General features: G+C 38.7%; 1 protein-coding gene across 1 annotated transcript in view; it reads left to right on the top strand.

Moving 5' to 3' along the window:
* RERE (arginine-glutamic acid dipeptide repeats) overlaps positions 1 to 25,550 on the top strand; it is a 392,536-nt gene that overhangs the window by 99,863 nt on the left and 267,123 nt on the right. The window contains 1 exon segment of the mRNA XM_050787836.1: positions 22,984 to 23,054. Coding sequence (XP_050643793.1) covers positions 22,984 to 23,054 — 71 coding nt within the window.

Here is a 25,550-nt window from a genome sequence, read left to right as displayed (position 1 = left end):
TAGGTATTAATAGATGTGACATGCAAATGAAGGTGTCTTCTTGAGACATTCGTGTTTTATGGTGGGGTAGAAGTTTTATTGATAATGGCAAGAATATTTTTGTGTAACATAGCATAAAGGCATCTTTAGGCAGAGCTTAGTGTTGTTCTCAGACCTGTGACAAAATTATTTGCACTTATTAGACCTATTATTAATCTGCTTAAAGCTTTTCAGTGTATTCCCTGTTCACCAGCAGGTTCGTTCCCAGAACCTGGCACTCCAGACCCTCTGTGACCTTATTGCCTGTCTGCGCAATCATCTTTAATGTTATTTAATCAACGTTAGTCTTATTTGGGAGGAAACACAATGAGGCTGTGTGTTAGTTTGTTAGGGATGCTGTGGCACGGTATAACAAATGGAGTGGCTGAAACAGCAGAGGTAGGTTGTCTCACAGTTCTGGAGGCCACACATCCAAGAGCAAGGTGTTGGCAGGATCGTGTTACCTCTTTTTCTTTTCTTTTTAAGACAGGGTTGCCCAGGCTGGTGTGTTATGGCACGATCATTGCTCACTGCAGCCTCAATCTCCTGCCTCAGCCTCCTGAGTAGCAGGGACTATAGGCATGCATCACCATGCCTGGCTAATTGTATTTTTTGTAGAGACAAGATTTGCCATGTTGCCCAGGCAACCCTTGAACTCCTTGGCTCGCGCTGTCCGCCCACCTTGGCCTCCCAAAGTGCTGGGATTTCAGGCATGAGCCACTGCACCCGGCCTCATGTTACCTCTGAAGGCACCAGGGAAGGTTCTGTTTCAAGCCTCTGTCCTTGCTTACAGCAGTTTGCTACTTTGTGGCAGCGTAGTGGTGATCTTTCATAGCATTCTCTTTGTGTACATATCTCTGTGTCTATCCACATTTTTCCTTTTTATAAGGATGCCAGTTATATTGGATTAGGGCTCACCTTACTTCATCTTAACGAATCACACCTACAGTGTAATTATATCTTCATATGTCCTTATTTTAGTTGCATTGGCAATGATGACCCTGTGTTTTTTTTTCATTTTTATTTTTTTGAGTGGCAGGGGAAGGGTCTCACTCTGTTGTCTAGGCTGCAGTGCAGTGACATGAACACGGCTTACTGTAGCTTTGAACTCCCGGGCTCAAGTGATCCTCCTGCCTCAGCCTCTCAAGTAGCTGGAACTACAGGTGTACGCCACTGTACTCAGCTAGTTTCTAAATTTTTTTTAGAGAAGGGATCTTGTTTTGTCGTCTAGGCTGGTCTTGAACTCCTGGCCTCAAGCCATCATCTTGCCTCAGCATCTCAAAATGTTGAGATTACGGTCATGAGCCACTGTGTCTGGCCTTACCTGTTCTTTAATAAGGTCACATTCTGAGCTATTGGGAGTAAAGACTTCAACATATGAATTTTGGGAAGGACAAACTCATCCTGTAACAGGCAGGAAGAGCTTTGTTGTTAGGTAGACTCAGGTTTAAGTGATTCACATTTGAGTGACATTTTCAGTTCTCTTAGTGGTGTGTCTTTGGAACAGTAGGGAAAATGTAGTTCTTATTTTCAGTCACATTATAGTGAACTTTTAGTTGTGGATTACATTAACTTTTAATTACTTCTGTTTCTGTAGAAATTTTATTTCATCTTTTAGGTGATTACCTTTTCGTGTATATTAGGAAGTTATTCAAATTCCACGTATGTGAAAGACAGTTCTTTAGCACATAAAAACTTACTACTTCGTGGGGATAGAGGAAAGAGAAAATACTAAAGTTATTCTAATTAGAGAAATGAGAAGTGATATTTTAGACAAATTAATCATACCTTTTTTGATTTTATAGGGAAAGGATCATTAAGTATCATGAAACCTATACTGTAGTTGTTCTCTGCTCCAAGCATTGGCCACAGATTGGCATCCCACGGGAGTTGGTTAGAAATGCACAATCTCAGATTCCGCCCCCAATCTGCTGAATCAGAATCCATGTTTTATATAATAAGATGCCCAGGTGATTTAAACACATGTTTAGGTTCGAGAGTCACTGATCACTCATTAGTGCCTCCCAGTCTTTTCCAAGCTAATACACAGCTAGAAAATGAGTCCATTGCCTTGAGTCTGAGAGGATTAGTACCCAGCATGCTTGTCACTTACTTGTGGCAGACTAGAAATTAGGCAGATCAAACATTAAAGAGAAAAAATACGTGACTTTATGGCTTGAGATTTTGATGTTAAATACAGTGCATGCAATCCAAGAAGAGCAGAGGTGGCTGCAGAATTACATTCTGGCCAAATGATTGGGAATAATTTGGATCTTCTAAAGTGCCTGATTTCAAAGGGCACTGTGAACTTGGCTGTAAATACTAAGGGAGCTACGACATAGATGACAACCAGTTTTAAAGCACCTTATATCTACTGGTTTTGCTTTGAGCATGTAGTTTCTGGTCCTTAGAAAATTCCTATGCAACCTAGACATTGTTTCCCCGCTATACAGATGAGGAAACAAAGACATGGAGGCCAAGGTCACACAGCTGGTTTATAAAATGGTATGGGCCTGTGAGAATTGGTTAAAGCCAAGAATGAATGGACATTTGCATAAAATCCTGAAGAGAATACAAAAAACAAATACATCTGTGTTGAAGGAAAAAGAAGAGATAGACCGATGTCTTCGAAAATGCAAGTGATATAATTACTTTGCTCTTTTTCTCTTTTTTCCTTTTACTCCTAAAATTATTTGTAGCTCTCCTGTTTCCAAAAATTGTATGTCTAGTGGGCACAGTGGCGAGCATCTGTAGTCCCACCTACTCAGGAGACTGAGGTGGCAGGGTCACTTGAGCCCAGGAGTTTGAGGCTAGCCTAGGCAACATCGTCCATAAGGAAACTATTGGAAGTAAGCTGAGAAGGTGAGAGGTAAATTGTTCAAGAATATGTAGGCTGATGGTGATTACCGGATTTTGAACCCTTAGTAACTGAAAGAGAAATACACATTTTCTATGATCTAATAAAAAGCAAGCATGTTGTATGCATGAAAAGTTTTTTGAATGCAAGGTGGTATACAGTGATCACATAACACAAAAGGCAATTTGTTGTTAGAGTGACTCACATTATTACAGGCTTCCTGCATAATGGTTGGGAAGCTGGAAAAAAGTCTCCGAGACCTACTTGAAATGAGAGTGTTCAGATACTTGGTTGGTGAGAACTACTGACCGTTCCAGCCAGATGCTGTAACTGGAATAGGGGCCCTTCACCATCTTCCTGCCCTTGCTGTCACTCAGCTCAAGATTCACAGTGCCAGAAGAGTAAATATAGTATGTCTACCTTGAATTGCATGTACATGTCTTGTATAAAAAAAGACAGAAACCTGGATTGATTGCTTTCCCAAGCCTGCACATGGTGGGGCTAAAGTTATTCCCCACAATGAGATTGGGAATTAGTTTGGTGGGGGAAATAAATGTGGGCTGGCCATGAGACCTCGTTATTGCATATGGCTATTTAGCAATAGTTTGTTTTGCTTTGTGTGTGATAGGTAAGTAAATAGGAGAGTGGTGTCAATAAAATGTGCAGTTTATGCTGGTTCATGTGCAACTTTTGCTAGGCAAGAGGAGTGTGACCAGAGGGAATAGAATTATAACATATACTTTAATGGTATAATGCGGGATTGTATTTTAGCAGGAAAGGAAAAAAATAGGTGAGAATTTAAACTTTCAGTTTGGCTGTTGCACCAGCAGGAGCTTTCTCATTTCTATTGAAAATGAAATGAAAAATGAGCACCTGTCCGCTGGGGTTCTCTCCCCAGAGAGGCATATGCTAACATGATGCTCTCTGGCAGGTTGCCCTGCCTGCTGTGCTCACCTTCACAAAAACCCCCAGATTACTGCATTGTTTTGGTGCCTTCAAGCCAGCATCTGTTGTTTTCATGTATTTTCAATATCACCTATGGCAGCATGCAGCCGCTCATGGGTACCTGCCTGAGTTTCTTATTTCTTAAGTATTGATTTTTAACAAAATAGCCATCTGATTTCAGAGTTGCATGGGGTTTGAGTAGTCTGCTTTTTACCCTGTATTTTATATAAGTCCTTTTATTTTCAGTGAACATTTTTGCTGAATATGTGGTCTTCCCAGTAACATACATTGTGTTATAGCAGAAATATCTACGTAAGAAGCACTGAACAAAAGTGTGTTCAAAAACTGTGTTCCAAAGGAAGCAGAAATGTTCTTTAGGTGACTGTTTAAAAATCATGCTTAGTCATGAGCAAAAACATGTTGAAAGGTCAATCTTTGAAGGTATTTTTATGAGCAATTAATGATCAGATTCAGGAATGCAGCCTAGTGATGATCTACCCACTCTTCTACCTCTTAACTTTCCACCTTCCTGGGGCCATTTGATCCAGCAATTGTTTTAGACCACTAGGATTTTAAATTCTTGGATCCCCTCACCTTTCACAATCACTCACACCCATGACGTCTTCCATTTCCATTTCTGTTGTGTGTCTTTTTCCCTGCTGGTTGGTTCCAGAAGGACAGGGATCTTCTCCCCGATGTATCCCAGGTACTTAGAAAAGTGTCTAGCACATTCTAGGCACTTAGTCATTCCCTAGATACCTATTACCATAGGCAGAGTTAGCTGCTAGATTTGAGTGCTTAGCCCTGGGTGCCTCTCTTGGGTAGCATTGTCTTAGCTGTGCTTCCTTTAGTAGTTGAGTAGGAGACAGGTGCACAGAGCAGTTGATGGGAGGACTTTTTGGGAAGAGTCCTTTTTTTTTTTCTTTTTTGAGACGGAGTCTTGCTCTGTTGCCCAGGCTGGAGTGCAGTGGCCGGATCTCGGCTCACTGCAAGCTCCGCCTCCCAGGTTTACGCCATTCTCCTGCCTCAGCCTCCCGAGTAGCTGGGACTACAGGCGCCTGCCACCTCGCCCGGCTAGTGTTTTGTATTTTTTAGTAGAGACGGGGTTTCACCGTGTTAGCCAGGATGGTCTCGATCTCCTGACCTCGTGATCCGCCTGTCTCGGCCTCCCAAAGTGCTGGGATTACAGGCTTGAGCCACCGTGCCTGGCCGGGAAGAGTCCTTAAGATTGATATTTATATGCAGAAACGACTGTCCAGAAAGTTTACCTTGGTTTAAAAATATTGATACTCAATTTGTTAAAGTTGCAAATTGAAGGACACTGTTCTACTTTTTAAAAAATTCAGCTTATAAATCTCATTTATAAGTTATACATTTTAATCACTTTTAAGGGATTTTGAATTACAAATTAGTCTTGTTTATAAACTCATTAATATCTTTAAGCTTGACTTTACTAATTTAATATTTGTTTTCTATTTTTAAAAAGTCTATTAACACAAACCTCAGGTACTTAACTCTTCTTATAAGTTAATTAGACTTATAAATGAAACAACCCTAAAAAATTCTCTTAGATGTTTCAGTGTTGTGCGTAAACTTCCTTAGGTTTCATCTTGACCACAAATCGGAATCAGTTCCACAGAGGGAGAAAGGACAGCATAATCCAGTGCCCCACTGCTGGTGGGTTAACAGGGAGTGGAGGACAGCCTCTGCGCTGTTGTCTTTTCATCAGTAGAATGGGGATAAGAGTGCCTACCTCCAGAATTGTGTTGGGGATTAAATAAGTATATATACAAGCACATAGGTGCGGGGCTCAGAAAGGGCCAATCTTATATTAAAATCTTTGTTAAATGTTACTGTTTTACATTGGGATTACAAGGCCAGTTTGTAACAGACGGAATTCTTTCAACTTATAAAATGATTAAAAATATAAAATATATTTCTGATTTTTTTTGACCCCCAAAATGTTAATATGATACTTTTGATTCTGTTAAATCCTTCTGCACTTTTCTAAATCTTCACAGGGATAAAAGATGCATATTAAGTTAAGGAAGTGAACTGCCACCCTAGTTAATTTGATTACTTAATTTTTAATCCTCCTTGGTTTGAAAGATAGTTGCTAAGTCTCCATTATCAAAACTCCAAAAGCATGGCCCCTGGCCTCACGTGATCTAATTCTGAATGAGGAAAGACAGTGAATTAGTTAAGGTGTCGCCATTATAAACTAGGGTAAATCATGAATATTTTCAGAAATGTTACTGCCTCACAGTTGTGTGATATACTCTGAGAGTCTTATTGGTTGGTTGTAAAAGCAAGCTGACAGCCTTCAGAAGACCTTCTTTGTTCAGCACAGAACCTGGAGGTACTTGATTAATTCAGTAGCGTGTGGAGAGACGACAGTGGGGCAAGGAGTTCTTTGATTTGACTCTCCAAGCCAGATACTAAAATCAGTCTGGTGGACTGTGACACAGTTCCAATCACAGTGCAACAAGATTTATATTTACCTAAAATCTAATTGGACTGAGATTTCCTGCAGTTATATTAAAATCCTCTGCCCTTTTGCTTAGTGAGCAAGCATTTTAACTCCTAAGCTCTGGAGATTTAGCTTTAGCTGGCTCAATTAATTGTTAAATGTTCCCCTTATTATAATTATACTTTGATGCCTTACTTTTTAGTAGCTAAGAAAATTGCTGAAAGAGTTGTTTAATCTGTTATACTCTATCAGTTTTGTAAAAAGCTCTTTAAAGGGAAGCAATTTTCATTTGAAGTGGCGTGATGGTATTTGAGTTGGATAACGTAATTTAAATGGAAATGCAGGAATTTGGCTCTTTTCTTGACAGAGATTGGCTTGTATTTGACATTGACCCATGTGTTTGTCATCTTTCCAGATATTGCCTTCTATTTATTCTGACAGCTTCACCAGCTGAGAAAACCAGACTTTCCAAAATTAAAAATATTGTCTATGAATTTCAAGATGGAGCAGTGTATTTTGTTTGTTAAGTTACTTTAAAATGTATGTGGACAAGAGTGATTTGTTGCTTTAAAAAGTTTTAAATACTGCAGAATAGATGGCTGTGTGCATGAGTTTTGCTTTGGAGCTGTGTGAGTACCCTAAATACTAGAAAGAGTGAGGATGAATGTGTTTTACTCCTTCCTTAGTATTAGTCTGAGTTTTATAATGCATATTGTAAGTACCAGAGATAGATGGGAGAAGGTAAGTTAGTCACTTCATTCTTTTAAGTGAATGCCTAAATACCTGGAAATGGATAAATTTCTAGTCGCTTTACCAAGTCTATTGAATTCATACATAATGACTATTTGTCATTATATATGCATTAAATATCTAGTGCATTTAAATATTTTTCATTATTTCACCATTAAAAATGTACTCTAATTAGGCAGCATGGTATATGTTACGTACGAAAGATACTCTACCATTGTTCACTCATTTAACCCCTAAATGTGTTTTCTGACTTATATCTCTAGATTTCCCTATTCAGTTATCTTCGCAAGGAATGCCTTTTTAATTATGTACAGTGTGATAGTGTAATGTGTAAAATGTATAAACCAAACTTTAAAAGACAAAGATACAATTTTATATCCCTTTGAGGGCTGCAGGCATTGTTCTGGTTCTCTGTGTGTGTTGGACAGATGTTGATACTTGACAGATGGAGTGTTAGTGTCTCACTGTAGACTGATCAATAGAGATTCATATAGTTTAAAAAAAATGATGGGAGGGGAGCTTTGATTATAGTTATACCTCTCTTTTAGAAAGGGAACGTGGAGTGAGTTTATGATACAGATTTTTAACATAATTTCAATATATTGTTTTTTATTCCTTTTTTTTTTTTTTTTTTTTTTGAGACAGGGTCTTACTCTGTCACCCAGGTTGGAGTGCAGTGGCCCAATCTCAGCTCACTGCACCCTCTGCCTCCCAGGCTCCAGCAGTCCTCCCCACTTTAGCCTCTCAAGTAGCTGGGATCACAGGTGCATATCACCACACCTAGCGGTGCTTTTTATTCTTAATTTTTACATTAACGTTTTAATTTGGGCTCTGTTTGTAAAGCTCTGTATAACTTGGCTCTGAGGCAGGCTGTCATTATTATTAGATAGTATTTAGTTTTTAGACTTTACTTGTCCTGGCCATCCCATTGTGTGGGTATTATAAAACATAGCTACTGTGCAGTTACCAAATTGATTGTGGCAGTGTTAGTAATACTGTGTATAATTATAATTTCCCTTTTTAGTAGAGGGAAAGGAAATATCACGAAAAGGTCTCACCTAGTATGTTGTATTTTTACATCCTCAGAACAGTTTAGCTGAAAAGTAGTGGCTTAATTACCACCATTTCACAGCACAGAAATTCACATAAGGTTTTGAAGTTTGCATTTGATAATTACTCTGTTAGCACTCAGACTTGGGGAAATGCTATTTCTTCCTTGCAAGGAGTTCTGTAACTCAGTTTCTAACTAGACAATGGAGACTTGATTTCCAGTTTGTTCTCTGGACTGGCTGGAAGATATTTGGATGAAGAAAAACTCAGAGCTATCTTTCAGGGTTATAAACCAGAATGATTTTGAAGTCTGCAGCAGCTATCCCCAAAATAGATATTTGGCATCATGGACTGCAAGCTTTTTAAAGATTGCAGTTGGCATTTAGGTCAGGATTGGTGGAGGCTGGCTGTTGTAGAGACCATCAGTTTTGTCATATGTTTTACTTCTATTATCTCCCAGTTGTCAGGATTCTAAGTGCTGTGGCATCTGATACATGAACATAACGGATTTCCAACACCCTTTTCAGTGTTGTTTCTCTAACTTAGCTTCTGTAATGATTAGGGATGGTCCATTTTTATGTTCTCTCCCCTGCATTTACTTACTGCTTCTTCTTTTGCCCTTTGAGTACATTTGTAATATTTGGCTATAGACTTTAAAAATTTTTCTTCAATAAGTTTCCTCCTGCATTTTCCCTTTTTGATGAACAAATAATACATTTTTAAGGAATAAAATTGAAAAATTTGGACAAACAGAAGTTAAAATGGAGACTACTTAACCACTGTTAACATTTGTCGTATGGTCAGTTTCCTTAGTGAACACGTATGGAGTTCAGCTATTTGCAGTTTTGTAATGTGGTTCCTAACATGTCCTGAATTTATTTCCATGCCAGGAATTGTAAATCTGAACTGTTATGGCTGCTTTGTATGATCTTCATGCTGAGATCCATAACCTGGGGTATATGGCCTACCAAGGAGAATTTAAGGGGTTGTGAACTTGGGTGAGGAAAAAATTGCATCTTTATTTTTACCAATTCATCACATTTCAAATGACGTTCAGCATTCACTTCATTTATGAAGCTAGATGATAAACACGGCAATACTGGCAGTGCCTATGACATCAGTATAAATTTTAGATATTCTGTCACATCACATGGAAAAAAAAAATCTCAATGTTTATATTCCTCATCACTTTTAAAGTATGGAGGTTATTGAGGGAATGACCTCTAGTAAATTCTGTTATTTAATGAATCAACAAAGAAGTACACATATTATTATATTGCAAGTTGTTTTTTATAGTATAATAAATATTTCAATATATGTTGCTTTTGTACATTAAAAATATTTATTTGAGAACAGGTATATAGAATGCTAAATTCATCCATGGCACAAAAAAATATGAGATGCTCACACACTAATGACTATATGCCTCAGTTTAACTAGTTCTGTATTGTTGGACTTGATGTTTTCCAAATATTCTCCATTCTGAACAGCAGTGATGAATATCAACACATTACTAAGGAATGGAATTGCTGAGTTAGTATGTCTGGACATTTAAAGATTTTAAATATATTACCATTACACTTCTTTCTAACCAGCCCTGGTGTATCGTAGGGCTTTGGCCTATGAAAGTGACTGAATTTGTAGTTTTGAAATTAGAGAAATGTCCTTATGTAACTTTAATGTCAACAAAAAAGACAAATTGGAGAAATGTGTCAATAGAATAGGAGATTTTTTATAATCTTTGAAGGGTAAATCTTTGCCACCGTGAGTGCATCAGACACATTTTTGTGCTCTTCTTTTGGTCCCCAAGTTGAGGGTGTGGAAAGGAGGTAGAGCTGTGGCATAACAGAGGATATCGTCTTTCTAGTATGAAGTAAAATATGGATTATAATCTGAGAATTTAGGATAGTATGAATTTTGGTCAGCTTTAACTTTTATAAATGATATAATGTTCTAGAAAATTTATCAGTAGTCCTATATTTTTGTGGAAGAAACAGTCGTGTATTCTCTCTCAAGTCCTGATCAAACCTGTACAGAAGTGGAGTAAGAAAGAGGGGAGACTGAGCAGTGCCAGCAGACACCATCCACTTGGCCCCACAAAGAATGCCAGGCAGTCTGCAGGAGAAGTTACCATCACTTATTCCTACTTGTGCAACCTTGTAGTAGAGTCATGCTAGGAACTTGACCACACTGTAAAGTCTCTTAGGGGAGGAAGTTGTGAACTTCGTCTGCCGCTAGGGGTTGATTCATAATCCTAGTAGAAGGTGATAGTTTGTTATCTAATCAACTTATTTTGATCATTCTAAATTAAGAGCTCTGTGTTCTATTTTTTAAAGCATCGTCTGTTCCTAGCTTTTCTATTTAAAAAAATTAGAATATTTTCCCCAAAATTTGTGTTCTGAATGCCACTAGGGCATCTAGAAATTTAAATTTAATGGATGAATTTAAATATTTTGCCTGATTTGAAAATAATTTATAAAAATATTTTAGTATAGTGGCCGAAAATACTGAACTGTGAATCAGGAGATGTGGATTCTCGCTTGGTTCTTGAGCTACAGTCAAAGCTTCTGTTACTCCATTGTATGTGGCCTCCATTCTCTTTGTTCTTCCACACTACATCTCCTCCTCCACCTCCAGCCCACATATTTGCCTTCAGATTACTAAGAAGAGTAAGAAGAGCAAGGCTTCCCCTTTGCAGGATTCAGTTTCCAGAAGTTGAAATATTATAGGTCTGCTTATATTTCATGGCCAGGACTTTGTTGCATGACCGAGTTAGCTGTTAGAGAGGCTAGAAAGTGTCTTTATTCTGAGGGGCCGTGTGTCCAGCTACATACCAGATGTTATGCTTTTTATTTTTTATTTTATTTATTATTATTATTATTATTTTTGCTTCTTTGTTTTTGAGATGAGGATTCACACTGTTGCCCAGGCTGGAGTGCAGTGGTGATCATAGCTCACTGCAGGCTCATACTCCTGGGCTCAAGTGATCCTCCCACCTCAGCCTCCCGAGTAGCTGGAACTACAAGCATGTGCCACCATGCTCAGCCTTCTTAATAAGGAAGAAGGGGAGAATAAATATTGGGCCCAGCTAGCAGTCCCTGTTTCAGAGACAAAAAAAATAAGTAACCATTAAAATTATTGAAGACAGCTGGGCGTGGTGGCTCATGCCTGTAATCCCAGCACTTTGGGAGGCCGAGGTGGGCAGATCACCTGAGGTCGGGAGTTCAAGACCAGCCTGACCAACAAGGTGAAACCCTGTCTCTACTAAAATTACAAAATTAGCTGGGTGTTGTGGTACATGCCTGCAATCCCAGCTACTTGGGAGACTGAGGCATGAGAATCGCTGGAACTCGGGAGGCGGAGGTTGCAGTGAGCTGAGATCGTGCCATTGCATTCCAGCCTGGGCAACAGGAGCGAAACTCTGTCTTAAAAAATAAAATAAAATAAAATAACTGAAGGCATACGGTTGTTTCCATGTCTACCTCTTATATTAGATTGTGAACTTGTCAAGGGAAGGACAGTGTTTTTTTCACCTTAGTATCTCCAGCATTTATGTGGCACATTAGTGGTGCCCAATCAGTTGGTGTGTGAATATTTTTATGAGATTATGATTCTTTTCCTTATAGAACCTTTATACTCATTTTTATTTTTAATGTAACCTTGACAAGACTTGCCTGTAAGACAAAGGGTCTTTCATATACTTTGTTTAGAATGGGGATGTCTTAATTTTTCCTCCCAAAGTTCTCATACATTTTGTCTTAGCAGATGTTCAAAACATAATTTTTCCAAGGTACAAATTACAAAAGGAGCATGCTGAAGCAATACTCTCATTAAGTGTTATATTGGCCCAGAGCAGCTGCACTCATTTGTTGAATGAAGTCTGTTGTGAGTACGGTTTTATATAGAAAGCATCCAGAGCCTCTTATGGCTTGAACAATAAACAGAAGCTCTCATCTCATTTTAGGAATCAGGAAGCATTTAGATAACTTTAAATGCTATGACCTTGCTGAAATCTGTGCTAATTTTCATTATGAAAGTGATAGGTGGACAGCAGATTACCTGACAAAATCCCTCACACCCACAAAATTCTTTTTATCCTGAGTATATTGTGTATTTCATAAAGCAAAATCACTATATCATAAGGAGATTATTGGAAAGTATTGTGTCGGTGGAATTATTTTTTCAAAATATCTGTTGAATATTTGTAAAATGACATTTGTAATTCATAGTGGGCTGAAGATCTTTAATGGAAAAATGAGGTCTCAATATTTATTGTCATAGGAAAGCGTCTTGGTGTTTTAAATTATTCTTAAAATACCTTTATTCAGGCTGGGCGCAGTGGCTCATGCCTCTATTCCCAGCACTTTGGGAGGCTGAGGCGGGCGGATCACCAGGTCAGGAGATCGAGACCATCCTGGCTAACATGGTGAAACCCCGTTTCTACTAAAAATACAAAAAATTAGCCAGGCGTGGTGGCAGGCGCCTCTAGTCCCAGCTACTAAGGAGGCTGAGGTAGGAGAATGGCTTGAACCCAGGAGACGGAGCTTGCAGTGACCCGAGATTGCGCCACTGCACTCCAGCCTGGGCAACAGAGCGAGACTCCGTCTCAAAAAAAAAAAAAAAAATCTTTATTCTTTGACTTCAATTAGAAAAAGTAAGACCTGCCCAAACAACAGCAATGGCAACAAAAACCCGAATGAAAACGACGACGATTAAAGGGAGAGAAGGAGCAGGTATGGGTAGATTTAGAGAGTCAGGGAACAGGTTCCGTTTGCCCTTTCAAGTTTATATAAACTAAAGCAAACAATTAAATTTGAAGCCTGCTGACACTGTAATAGATTTCAAGTAAGCTAGTAGAATTTAATGGGGTGTATTAGATACCAGCTATAGTATTAGTAGCATTTTATCAATCAGTCAATAAAATAAGCACAGTTTTTCTGTGCCTGCAACTTTGTGGAAGATGTTTTGTAGTGGTATGGTACTGCAAGATAAAAAAAAGTAGAAAGAATTTTAGCCCTTGATCATTTTGTGGGGAGAAATTACTCTCATTTAGGGAAGTGATATGTTAGTAATAGGCAGTGAGTGGACAGATAACTGAATAGAACAGGTTGTAAGTTGGTGGTATTTGGGTCCTGAAGGTTGAGCAGGATTGTGATAGGACCTGGTTGAGGAAGAGTGGTCGTAGTAGCAGCAGCACGAGGATGGGCATGGCTTGGTCTTGATTGAATGTGTCTATAGGAGAGGAGAAACAAAGCCAGGTAAGCAGACTTTGCTTGCTGAATGAAAAGGGTGTCTCTGTTTTTCCTTTACTTCCCATCTGTCATTCTATGACCCTGGTGGTTATAGTTTGGGGCAGCAAATTCTGGATCCTTACTTTATTACTATTTGGGTGTTGATTTGGTAAGTTCATTTCTCTCCCTCTTTTCTTTCTTTGACAGAGTCTCACTCTGTTGCTCAGACTGGAGTGCAGTGGCACAATCTCTGTTCACTGTAGCTTCTGCCTCCCATGGTCAAGCGATCCTCCCACCTCAGCCTCCTGAGTAGCTGGGACCACAGGTGCACGCCATCACACCTGGGTAATTTTTTTGTGTGTTTTTTTGTAGAGACAGAGTTTTGCCATATTGCCCTGGTTGGTCTTGAACTCCTGGGCTCACACAACCCGCCTGCCTCGGCTTCCCAAAGTGCTGGGATTACAGGCCTGAGCCACCGTGCCCAGCCAATAAGTTTCTTTTAAGGTGCATCTTTGCATGCCTTTTTCTCCTTTAAGCTTGTCTTACACAGCTGTGTGGATGTTTCCTCTTCCATGAAAGAGTAATCACTCAAGAAGAAAAATCACTCATGGGATTGTTGTGATTTCTAGTAAATAACACTCAGAAGTAAATTTGTGTGTGTGTGTATGTGTTTAAGAGACAGCATCTTGCTTTGTTCCCCAGGCTGGCACGCAGTGGTGCTATTATATTATAGCTCACTGCAGCCTCAACCTCCTGGGCTTAAGTGATCCTCCCACCTCAACCTCCTAAGCAGCTGGGACTACAGGTGCCTGCCGCCATGCCCAGCTATGTAAATTTTTTTTTTTTTTTGTAGAGATGGAGTCTCACTATGTTGCTCAGGCTGGTCTCAAACTTCTGGCCTGAAGCGATCCTCCTGCCTCCAGCTCCCAATATGTTGGGATTGTAAGAGTGAGCCACTAATCTTGGCCATAAGTAAATTTCTCTTAAACAGAATATCAATCTCAGAAGCAATTCAGTGTGTGTTAATATATGCCATGTGCCTTGTTTGTATATTTAAATCCATATGGGATATTTAGTCTACTTTTAATAAATTTCACTTAATGTTGACATTGTAACTGATTTGAAATATATAAGAAAATCATCCAGGAGTAAGTTTAAAAAAAATGCCTTTTAATCTTGAATTTTGCTAACTTAAAAAAAATCCCTTAGTAGAACATTTTTCCAGAATGGCAGTTAAACTTTTATTTTCTGACATTTTGGTTGCATTTAAATCCTAACTTTCTAGAAAGTTGGAGGTAAATATTTGAATGGGAAAGAATATTAAATGAATATGTACATTAGTCTTATAAGGAAGGCATCCAAGAAATGGAAGATGCCTGTGAAGTACGGGAAAATAATTGGTGTGGGAAATTTTGTAGCTTGATGCAGGAACTGTGGAACAGTTGCATTTACAAAACTGAGAACTGCAGACTACAATTAACTGTCATTAATTTATTTGAATAGAAATATGTTCCATTTACTGTACAATCAGGAGCCAGGCTTGAATGAGTTTAAATAGATGAAATCTAAATTATACTGACAGTCCATTAAACAGTAGCAGAAAACCTGTAAAGAAAATGGATTCACTGTGATACTAGTTTATAATAAAATCATTTGCCAAATAAGAATTATAACGCAGGCGTTGTGAATGGTCCTGTGTATTTCCAGTGAGCCCTGTAAATTGGTTGAATCATTTATTGTAAAGCCCAGGCTCCTAGTGCGTTGTTTTCTGAAAAGGAGCAAGCAGTGTTGCTTGAAATCTGCTCTGCAGGATGTGACACCAGAATATCAGACGAGCAATTTGTTTGTTGTCAGCCATACGGGGAGAGAAGAATTTTCACCCAGCCTACCTGTCACTGATGATGTTTTCCTATAAATACTGGGCACAGTGTTCTAGAAGTGTTTGGACTCTTTGCATTGATTTCTTGAATGTATATTATTTCAGCCATATGTCAGTTCTCATCATTAAGTTAAGGATCTGTCAGCATTTCCGTCAGTAATTGTCCTCTACTTAATAGGGATTTCATAGTAGTTTTTTGGGGGGAGGGGATGAGTTGTTAAATTGAAGATAGAGTTGTTACCTGCATTTTTAAGCTTTAGGAAATTAGGTACCCTGAAGTATCAAGGGTGCAGAAAGAGTGAACGAAGCCTGGAAGTTCTCTTCCTTTGTGTCTGTGGGGCCACAAACACTACTTCAATAGGTAGATGGCTGTCACTGAATTTTAAAATAGATTTCCCCCCTTAGATTACTTTTATTCTCTTATGGCACATAAGCTATATATAAACAAAGTTTTAAACTAGTATGGAGATGCAGTCACTTAACTGGAACTTGGATGTTACATTGGCTAGACTCACTTTCATGATAGGGACTCAACCAACACAGGTGACAAGGGTGCTATTTAAGGAATGTTTTCAGAATAAAATAAGGAGATGAGAGTGCTTACAGTGTTCTTTGCTTGGGTAATATGTGTCCAACCATGACTAATATTTAGCATATCAGTATAATAAGATTTTTGCTGCTGGCAGGATAATTTTGCTTTTTCTTGTTCCACAGAGTTCGCAAGTTTGTGTAGCATATGATTGATTTGGGAAGGTGGGGGTCATGCTGCAGCAGTTACTCCAAAACATCCACATCACTGTTTTTTTTTAAGGAACAAGGTTTCATGCGGTCACCCAGGCTGGAGTGTAGTGGTGGTACAATCATAGCTCACTGTAACCTCAAACTCCAGGGCACAGGCAGTTCTCTGCCTCAGCCTCCCAAAGTGCTGGAATTACAGGCATGTGCCACCATGCCTGGCCCAGCATTATTTTTTAAAGTTGGGAAGATAATTATTTCAGATCAGTTTTTAAGTTTTCAATACATTGGCAGATTTCCTGACTTCTAAAGGAGAAAAGAGAAAGGTAGGAATTTTCAACAAAATCTCTTTTAGTTTATTATGACCTGTTCCCCTCAACTTGTTTTTTCTCTGTCCTTGTTAGCAGTGAGGATAAAGACGGATGAATGTTTGCTAGAAGTATTTAGTGTTCTGTGTTCCAACAAAAGCCCAGGTAGGCTTTGTAGCACTACTTGGGAGTCTATAGACATTTCAAAACATGGAATTTAATTAGTGTGATGTTTAAAAAAGAAGGAAACAGAGATACATGTTATCTGAGATCTTTTTCCACCAAGTTTAGAATCTTTAAGATGATGTAGCTGATTTTGATAACAGATGATAAACAGAGTAAGGGTAAGGACTGGGAAGGTTTCATTTACGGAGGTGCGCTTTTCCCAGTTTTTGTTTCCTTTTCCATGTATGTATGTGTGTATGTATGAATGAGTGACAGCGTCTCACTCTGTCACCTAGGTTGGAGTATAGTGGCTGGATCATAGCTCACTGCAGCTTTGAACTCCAGGGCTCCAGTGATGCTCTCACCTGAGCTTCCCAAGCAGCAGTCCTTTTCCCTTTCAAATTCTCCAGTGTTACAGTACATATGAGTACCCCTCACAGCAAAGATTCTGGCAGAAAACTAAAGTAGGTTACCTGGCAATCGAGTTATTGCCTAAAGAAGTATTAGAAGACAGCATTCGTTTTGTTCATATTGGTAGAGCATAGCGGCTTTCTTGCTAGGATCTCTCTTTTGTTTAACCATGTCTTTGTTCAGTTTGTTTGTTGCTCATACAATTTTTGAGTGTTTACTATGAAGAACAGTGCATTGTTTATAGAGTTGAGGAATGGTGATGGGTTTGGCTGTTTTATGGTTTGGGAGACTAGAAATGGGAGGGTTTGTTGGAGGACATGCAATATGCAGAGACTCTGGGTTGGAATTTGGGTACCGGGATATCAGTGTTGTTTCCAGCATGCACACACACATAACATATACACTCTGTGTGTGTCTTGGAAAATGGGGGACATCTGTTTTAACTATAGAGAGGTACTGGTGAATTTTTTATTCTGCCTTGTTAGACCAACATACTGTACCTCATTGACTGTTACCTCCAAGCATTGAAGGTGGAGGAGTCATGTAGAGGAGAAATAGAAAGCAGAAGAGCGGCACAGTCCTGAGAGTCAACTTCCCATGTTCGCCGCTGTGCCACCCAGCTTGGTCTCCGAGAAATCTCTTTGTGAGAAAGTCTTTGTTCATGTGTGCTTTTTACAACGGGGTTTTCTGTTGGAAATTATATCATAGTGGCACTGCCATGCTTTGCAAAGGGATGAGAAGGTATTTCAAAGATTAATAGGCGGAAACACATTGATAGGAAAATTCTTTATGAGGTGGAGCAGTGGCGGCACGTTGCCTATGTATGTTGTGACCACAGCTTTAATGCTGGCGTGTATGGCACTGCTTGCTAAATTAGTGGGTGAGGTAAGTGTCCACTCTGCCCTGTAGGAGGCTGTCAGGAAAGATGCTGACAGGTTCTTTGTGTTTCATAATGACAAACTGCCTAATGCTTCAGACGGTGATTTTTACCCTTGAGAGGACTGTGCTTTTGCTATATTTACATAAACCTGCTGATTTGCTGAGGGTTGAAAAAGCAGAGGACCTTCTTTGCCTTGAGAATCTGCCTTCACGTTTTGGCTGACTTCCTTCTCCAGCTTAGCAAATACTCTGTTGTTTACAGATGGCACAATAGATCTTTGGACATGAAGCTACGCTGAGGTTGTGAGAAACAGCCAGAAATACCTCTGTTCAGTATCATTGCCCAAATTACGGATTTTGTTGCTCTCTGTTAACAAGGATTTGAGGTCACTTAATCCTGTGATCCATTCCCAGACAGAGGTTGGATGTTAGAGAGTAAGTCTCAACCTAGACCCATGGTTTCATTTCTAGACATCCCTAGTAAAGACACATTAGTTATCATGTGTTGTTTGGAATAATTGATATTGATGGTAATAGCCTCACTCATTTTTCTGGCCCATTACAGGCATGCTGATTTGAAGATTTAAAAAATATATATACTTGCCCTGCAGAAACCGTTTGCTCAATTCTGGTAAATACGTGTTTTTATATGGGTAATTCTGAAAATGTGCATTATGCATTTAATGGATCGCATCAGCTTTGCGCAGTTCTTTCAGAACTGCTAGCTTTCTAATAAAAAAAAGAAGTATCTGCAGTACTTGGGGGCCATGAGAGATGTTCAGGTTGAGAATCATTGATCCTACTGACTAAAACCAATTTTATAACCAGCTTCAGACAACCCATGCACTCTGGTAAATTGCATGAAAATCTTGCCAAATCATTTTGGCTTTAAAATATTACTGGGCATATATTCCAACTGAGATTTTAACATTGCTCTTGACTATGTTCTTATCTTTCCCTTTTCAAATAAAGCACTATATTTTTGTGCTAACTGTAAACATTTATATAAATTATTTTCTTAAATAGCTGCTTGATTAATAAGCCAAAGGGAAATACTTTTTATATGACAATTTGGCTTTAATTGAACCTTGTTTTGAATATTTTTAAGAGTAATATAAAATAGAATTTTTTTCTGTGAGACTTGAATTCTAAATTATGTTTATTTTTTGTTGGGTCATCCTAATATTTGTCAGAGGGTTGTAAAGAAAAGTTTGACTCTACAATAATTCATCATGCTTTGATTTTAAAAATGAATTAGACAAATCAGGTCAAAGCAATGTGTTTTTTTTCCCATTCCTATGGCAAGTTTTACATAGTGTGAAATATTTTTAGTTCTTATTACCCCAATCTTAGCCATTCTGTGTTTTACCACTATGTATGTAGTTTGTTTTTTTTAATAGCCACCTTCCAGTGGCTTACAAAACTGTAACTTTTGTCACTTAATTTTGCAGTGAGCTTCTCTAACTTTTTCATGTATGCGTTTCTAAGTACTAATAGAGATCCCTTGATGCACTCACCCATTTTACAGATTATTAGCCTTGTGTATCGGACTGTCTGTTATGAATTCATAGCTGTGGATTAGTTTGAGTTGCCATAATCGCTTTTTAAACAAAAAGAGGTGGCTTTTAATCTAATAAAAAGTAATAGTGGTAATTCCGTATGTCCGGTTGAGGATCTCTCTCACACTTATCCCTCATGGCAGAATTTCTCAGGCTAGGTGTGTGAGGCAGCTCCAGTACAACTGCTGAGATGTGTTTAGGCAAACAGATGTGCTTGGCTGCCCTTGACATACCAGCATGTTCCTTTCCTTCCTTCTCTAACAGAGCTATATCTTAGTGTATTTACAGGCAGTCCTTTTCCTGAATGTAACTTTGCAGTGGGAAATGAAAGAACATAGGTTCTCTTTCCTTTTTCTGGAAAGTTTTTTATATATAAGTTAGCTTTATGTCTCAGAGTAAGATGGTGTGTCATGATCCTATGGATTATTTAAAGTATATATAAATAAAGCTTTTCTTCGTGTAAAAAGAATAACATTATACATAGTCTTTGCTTTCTAAGCATCTCCCGTTTATTTCAGGTTTTTTTTTTTTTTTTTTTTTTTTTAAAAAAAAGACAGTTCCACTGTCGCCCAGGCTGGAGTGCAGTGGCGTGATCTCAGCTCACTGCAGTCTCTACCTCCTGGGTTCAAGTGATCTGAGTAGCTGGGATGACAGGTGCATACCACCACACCCAGCTAATTTTTGTATTTTTAGTGGAGTTGGGGTTTCACCAGGTTGGCCAGGCTGGTCTTGAACTCCTGACCCCAGGGATCCACCTGCATTGGCCTTATTTTTTATTTTTTATATTTTTTAACCCCCACACTAATGGCAGACATTAGTCATTGGTGAGTACAGGAAACGTAGAATTGAGTACATTCCTCTGAGTCTACAAGATTGATAGTAAATTGTTAGTGGACAGTGCAGACCACCTGACTGCCAAATAACTTGATAAGGAAAGTAAATTGTTAATGTTATGTAAAAGAAGGGAAGTATTGCCATTTAGTTACAGAGGAGCCATGAGAAGTTACTCCATATGGAACTGATAACTAATTCTAAGGTTGGTATGATCAGGGACTGGTAGAAGGAAAGAAGAAGGAGTTTTGCCGACTGGGAGCAGAGCTGGGATTTCTTGTAGTGAATGCAGCCTAGGGGAAGTTGGGGTGTGGAGTGAGACCAGACCATTGAAGTATTTTTTGTCACTTGAGCCTCAAGAAGGTAGAAGCAATTAATTAGAAAGGGACCTATTAGTTCTGAAGCCAGTGAGTCGTAGCTGTACGAGTTAAAGAATGAGGAAAGAAGTATGAAAAGTGGCTCAACAGTCAAAAGACCAGGTTCATTTTGGAGAAGAAACCTGACAGGGGCTTCTCGCTGATTTTGGTCAGGAGCACTCTCTATTACAGACTAAGAGTATTACTTAAGGGTTTAGGGCAAGAGAGCTTATCACAGGCTTGGAATGTTTCTTGGTGGAGGAGAAGTTTATTGTGGGGTTGGAATGTTTCAGGGCTGACATCTCTCTAGCCAGAGGGGAGGTTATCTCTGGGCTGGCAGGTCTGTGGTCAGAGAGGGGTTTATCTTAGGGTTGGAATGTTTCTGGTTGGATATATCAGTTGTGGTTTATGGTCATGATGTCATTAGCCATTAGGCTGATGCCCTTTGGGTTGGATTTAGGCAGTTTTTGATCAAGGGGAACTTTACAGTGGCGGTGCTTGTCCAAGATGGTGATGCTCCTGCTCTGTCAGTAGCTAGGCTGTGATGGTGTTAATGTCATGAAATATAGTATATAGGAAGCAACAGAAAGGAGAGGGCATGTTGAGTTGAGTAAGATGGGTAAATAATTGATAACCAGAGATTTGAAATGCTGGCAGTGGGTATAACAGGGACTGAAACACAGGAAACTAAGAACTTTGGGTTGTTCCAAAATTGCGTAATTTGGAGATACAGTTTTTATCTAGGGAATTGAGTTTCTTCTGTTTTTACTTGAATACCAAGGTAGGAGTATGAAAGAATGATCTACTGTGGTGGGAAGAATTCTCTTGCTTGTCCCTTAAGATGATTAGCATGTTAAGTTGATGTTGCCTGAATGCTGAAGCAGAGTTATTTAGCATCTGGGACCTTGGAACAAGATATAGGGAAAGCTTAGGCAACAGTTCATTCCTGAGCTACTGTTTTACATGGATTCAGGGATTAAATCTCTGTTGAGTCCGTCATTGAGTAGAGAATCAGTTGGGGAATTCTGAATGCCTAAATAGTTGTCATTGAGATTTCTTTTTCTGGAGTGCCTTTTGGGTAGGTACAAAGATCCTGATGTTCTGCAGAAAGGTGTTTGGAATGTCTCATTTGTGAGGACTTCTTGATCATCTTAGTGGGTCTGTTGGGGCTTGTGATGACTCCCTGTTGCTACTTCTGTGCTTTTTCTTGGCTCTCAACGCATAAGACAAACGAGGCAGTAGAGGAAGTTGCCTGTGTTGTCAAGCATCTGAATTATTCTGAGACACACCCATTCTGAAGGGTCAAGAGGAAGTATAAAATGAGTGGCATTATGGGATGGGCGTGGTGGTTTTTGCATGTAATCGCAGCACTTTAGGAGGCCAAGGCAGGGGGATAGCTTGAGCCCAAGAGTTTGAGACTAGCCTGGGCAACATAGTGAGGCCCTGTCTATGCAAAATGAGTGAATGAATGAGGCATTATGGTCACTCTTCCTAGATTTGATTGACTGTGACTTTACTTTTCAGTAAATAATACATAGACTTTCCTGTCCTAAGCTTTATGATGATCTCAGGTTGTGATATGGGGGTAGGAGGAGGTTACCTGTCTCTATAGCCACTGCTTCCCTTAAAATCATTGCTTTTTATTTAAGTGTCTTAACATGGCATTTTAAAAAGCAACCTTGGCCAAGCATGGTGGCTCATGCCTGTAATCCTGACACTTTGGGTGGCTGAGGTGGGAGGATTGCTTGAGCCCAGGAGTTGGAGACCAGCCAAAAAAAAAAAAAAAGAAAAAAAGCAATGCTTTACACTCCAGTCATTGAGAGCATCAAAAATTATTTTCCAACCACTGTCATGTCGAATGTAATTTAAGAAAGCACTCTTCTTCCCTGAAGAAAATGCAGCTTGATTTACTTTATTCCATCTCTGATTAGTGGCATTGGTTTTGTTTACAATTAGAAAATAAAATGTGTTTAGGGTACAATGTAATGGCAAATTGTCTCTAAGAGATTAGTTTTCTTTCTCTTTTTGGTTAGTTGAAAAGGTCATCGTAGTAGCATGTTCAAACTAGTCATTTTTGCATGTTTCACTTATTTCCTCACAAAATATTTATTACAAATATAGTAGCACGTGGCAAAGCCATTTCTCTTTTTTGAAGACATGTGAGCATCTATATGAATAAGATACTCAAGATTTCATCTTGATGTGTGATCTTGAGTGAGCAGTTTCTTTTATCTAAATGTCTTCATCTGAATATGGATAATCCTTTGGAATCCTCCCCTCCTTCTTCAGGGACTCTGAAGAAAATAATTTAGGCTTCATCAGGTTCTTTAAATTATTAGAAAAATAATCAGGAAGAACCAAAGGCCTGTTTTCCTTTAGCATAAAGATATTTGCAATTTAATATCATCTTTTGGAAAAAAAATTACAATAAAAGATATGTGCCTTGTCATTTATTTATTTATGCAGTGGCTTTATGGGCCCTGTCTTTGTTCCTTTAAAGATAAATGCCATTGTTTTAAAATTTCTTTTTCTTTTAAAGACTGTGTGTATATCGAGAGTCGGAGGCCAAACACACCGTATTTCATCTGTAGCATTCAAGACTTCAAACTGGTAAGCGTTTTTAATGTGCTGTTCACTCTGCTCTGTATTCTCTCTTTTTCCAGTTCCATTGGCTATCTCTTCTTATTGTTAGTCCATCGCTGTTGACGAGGTTACCAGTTCACCTTTTGAGTGCTGACTGCCTTGTGGCAGTAGCACTGAAATGAGGGTTACTAGTTCCATCTTTTCAGCTTTGTAACACTTACTCTCATAATGCTAATATTGTAAACAGTATTTCTGAAGTTTTTATCCCTTTAGTAACTTTTGACAATTTCAGATAAATTCACTTGAATTTCTGAAGTAGCTTGTTTCTTCTCAGCCATTGTTAAGGGCCTGAAGTAAAGTAAATTCAGTAAATTGATGAATAGGGAAAATAATATAAATGGGTCAGAGAATAGTTTCCAATGGAAACCTGTCACATCCTTCAATATTTCGGCTGGTGTGGAGTGTGTTGAAATTGTTGTGGGGGTTTCCCGGGGTAGAGGTTGAAAGAAGTCTGGCTTGGGCACGATAAAGCTGTTATACTTTCTTTCCAGTTTTAGTCCCTGTGTTGCAGAAGTGAGGACGTAGCTACTGTACTTTCTCATTAAAAATTCTTCCTGAATATATAAGTGTTGATGTTCCTCATTATGAAATCACTTTTTTAGACCAGTGGTTCCCACACTTTAGGCTTTGGATCCCTGGATATCTGCAGAGATTTGGCAGAGGTCTGCAAATAAACATGCTAAGCTTTATATGAATAAATTGATCTCACACGTCTGGACAACAGTTTTTCAGCCTGTTTTCAGTATGCTTTTATGATTTTTAAAAATTTCACTTATTTAAAAGCAATACACAGTTAAGAACCACTATTTGTTGTTGTTGTTTGAGACAGAGTCTTGCTTTGTCGCCCAGGCTGGAGTGCAGTGGTGCAGTCTTGGCTCACCGCAGCCTCTGCCTCCTGGGAACAAGCAATTCTCCTGCCTCAGCCTCCCGAATAGCTGGGATTACAGGTGTGTGCCAGTGCAGCCAGCTAATTTTTTTTGTATTTTTAGCAGAGACAGGATTTTGCCATGTTGGCCAGGCTGGTCTCCAACTTCTGACTTCAAGTGATTTGCCTGCTTTGGCCTCCCAGAGTGCTGGGATTACAAGTGAGAGCTACCACGCCTGTCAGGAACCAGTGTGTGTTTGTTATTTTCCTCAAACAATTGGCATTTGAAATACTACCGAAGTAGTATCATTTGGGAATCTTTTGAAACATTCTGATCTTACAAGGGATCCTAGTACCTGGAAGATTGTGAACCACTGTCTCTACTCTTAGGTGTAGAGAATTCCTAATTCCTTAGCTTTGTAGAGATGTGTATTGCTATCTGTGAATGCTCTTATTTCCAGCATCCTTTGTAATTTGACAATATTTGTGTTCTGACATATGTTGTCTGTGATATTTCAGTCTAAAAAATGTAGTTTGAAAAGATCTTTTTCTGCATTTCCTTTGTTTTTTTTTTAATCATTTTTAATGGCCCAAGTACCAAATTAGTATATTCAGTAAACAAACAAAAACGCATGTTATTTATTTTTCTTTGTTAAAAAGTTATTGCTTAAGTTGTTGCATGCTTATTGTTTTAAGACAAAGTCAGATGTGCCATTTACTTCTAAGATGGATCTATTCTTGATAGGTGGCTTTTAACTTTCCTGGTTGCATTGCAAGGTGGCCTTCCAGTTTAATCTTGTAAATCAAATGCTTTCTATCCAGTTTTTATGTCAATATGAATTTTTAGAAACCATTTTTAGAGGTCTTTGCTACTTATATCTTTCCTTCCAAAGTGTGTGTGTGTTTTTTTTTAAACAGATACAGCACTGACACCTGAAATACGGGTGCAGCCTTACTCCTGAAGCGTTTTGATTTGGTAGTGGCTGCTGCTACTGCCCTTTTCCTGCCCACTGTCTTTGTGTGTGATTTTTACTAAACCAAATATCAGTGCACCATGAAAAATACATAGCTGTGAAATAAAATTGTAAATATTTTTATTTTACCTATTAGATCTTGAGCCCCCTTTGTACAGTTTTTTGCACATTAGCAGGTGCCTTCATGTTTGAACAGCATCTCTTATGAAATGCTGATTACAATATGATAGTTGCTGTCCTGGGCAGAGGTTCCTGCTGAGTTACGGTAATTGCTCAGGGTATTAACAGCAATAAAAGCTGAAGCTTCTGTTGTCAGTATTGGTCTAATACAACACATTAAAGCTGTCTACAAAAACAATAAGGGAAGTAGGGTGCAGTATGTTTAGATACCTTTTTCTAAATCACACACTGCTGTTTCTCATGTTTTTGTTTGAGGTTCTGTATTCAGCACATCTTCATAGTTGTTGTGTAAGAATAACAGATGATGAAATATTTGCTCTGGGAATAAATATAGTTATTTCCACTTTCTTATTTTCTTGCTTCTCTGTACTTAGTAAAAGATAATCAAATGGATGAAAATGATCAAGATTTTTTCTCCTTCAGTTTACTGAAGCTATAAGGGAA

The sequence above is a fragment of the Macaca thibetana genome, chromosome 1 (assembly GCF_024542745.1).
Source record: "Macaca thibetana thibetana isolate TM-01 chromosome 1, ASM2454274v1, whole genome shotgun sequence".
NCBI lineage: Eukaryota > Metazoa > Chordata > Mammalia > Primates > Cercopithecidae > Macaca > Macaca thibetana.
Note: the sequence above shows the minus strand (reverse complement) of the source record. Positions and strands in the feature narration are given on the sequence as shown.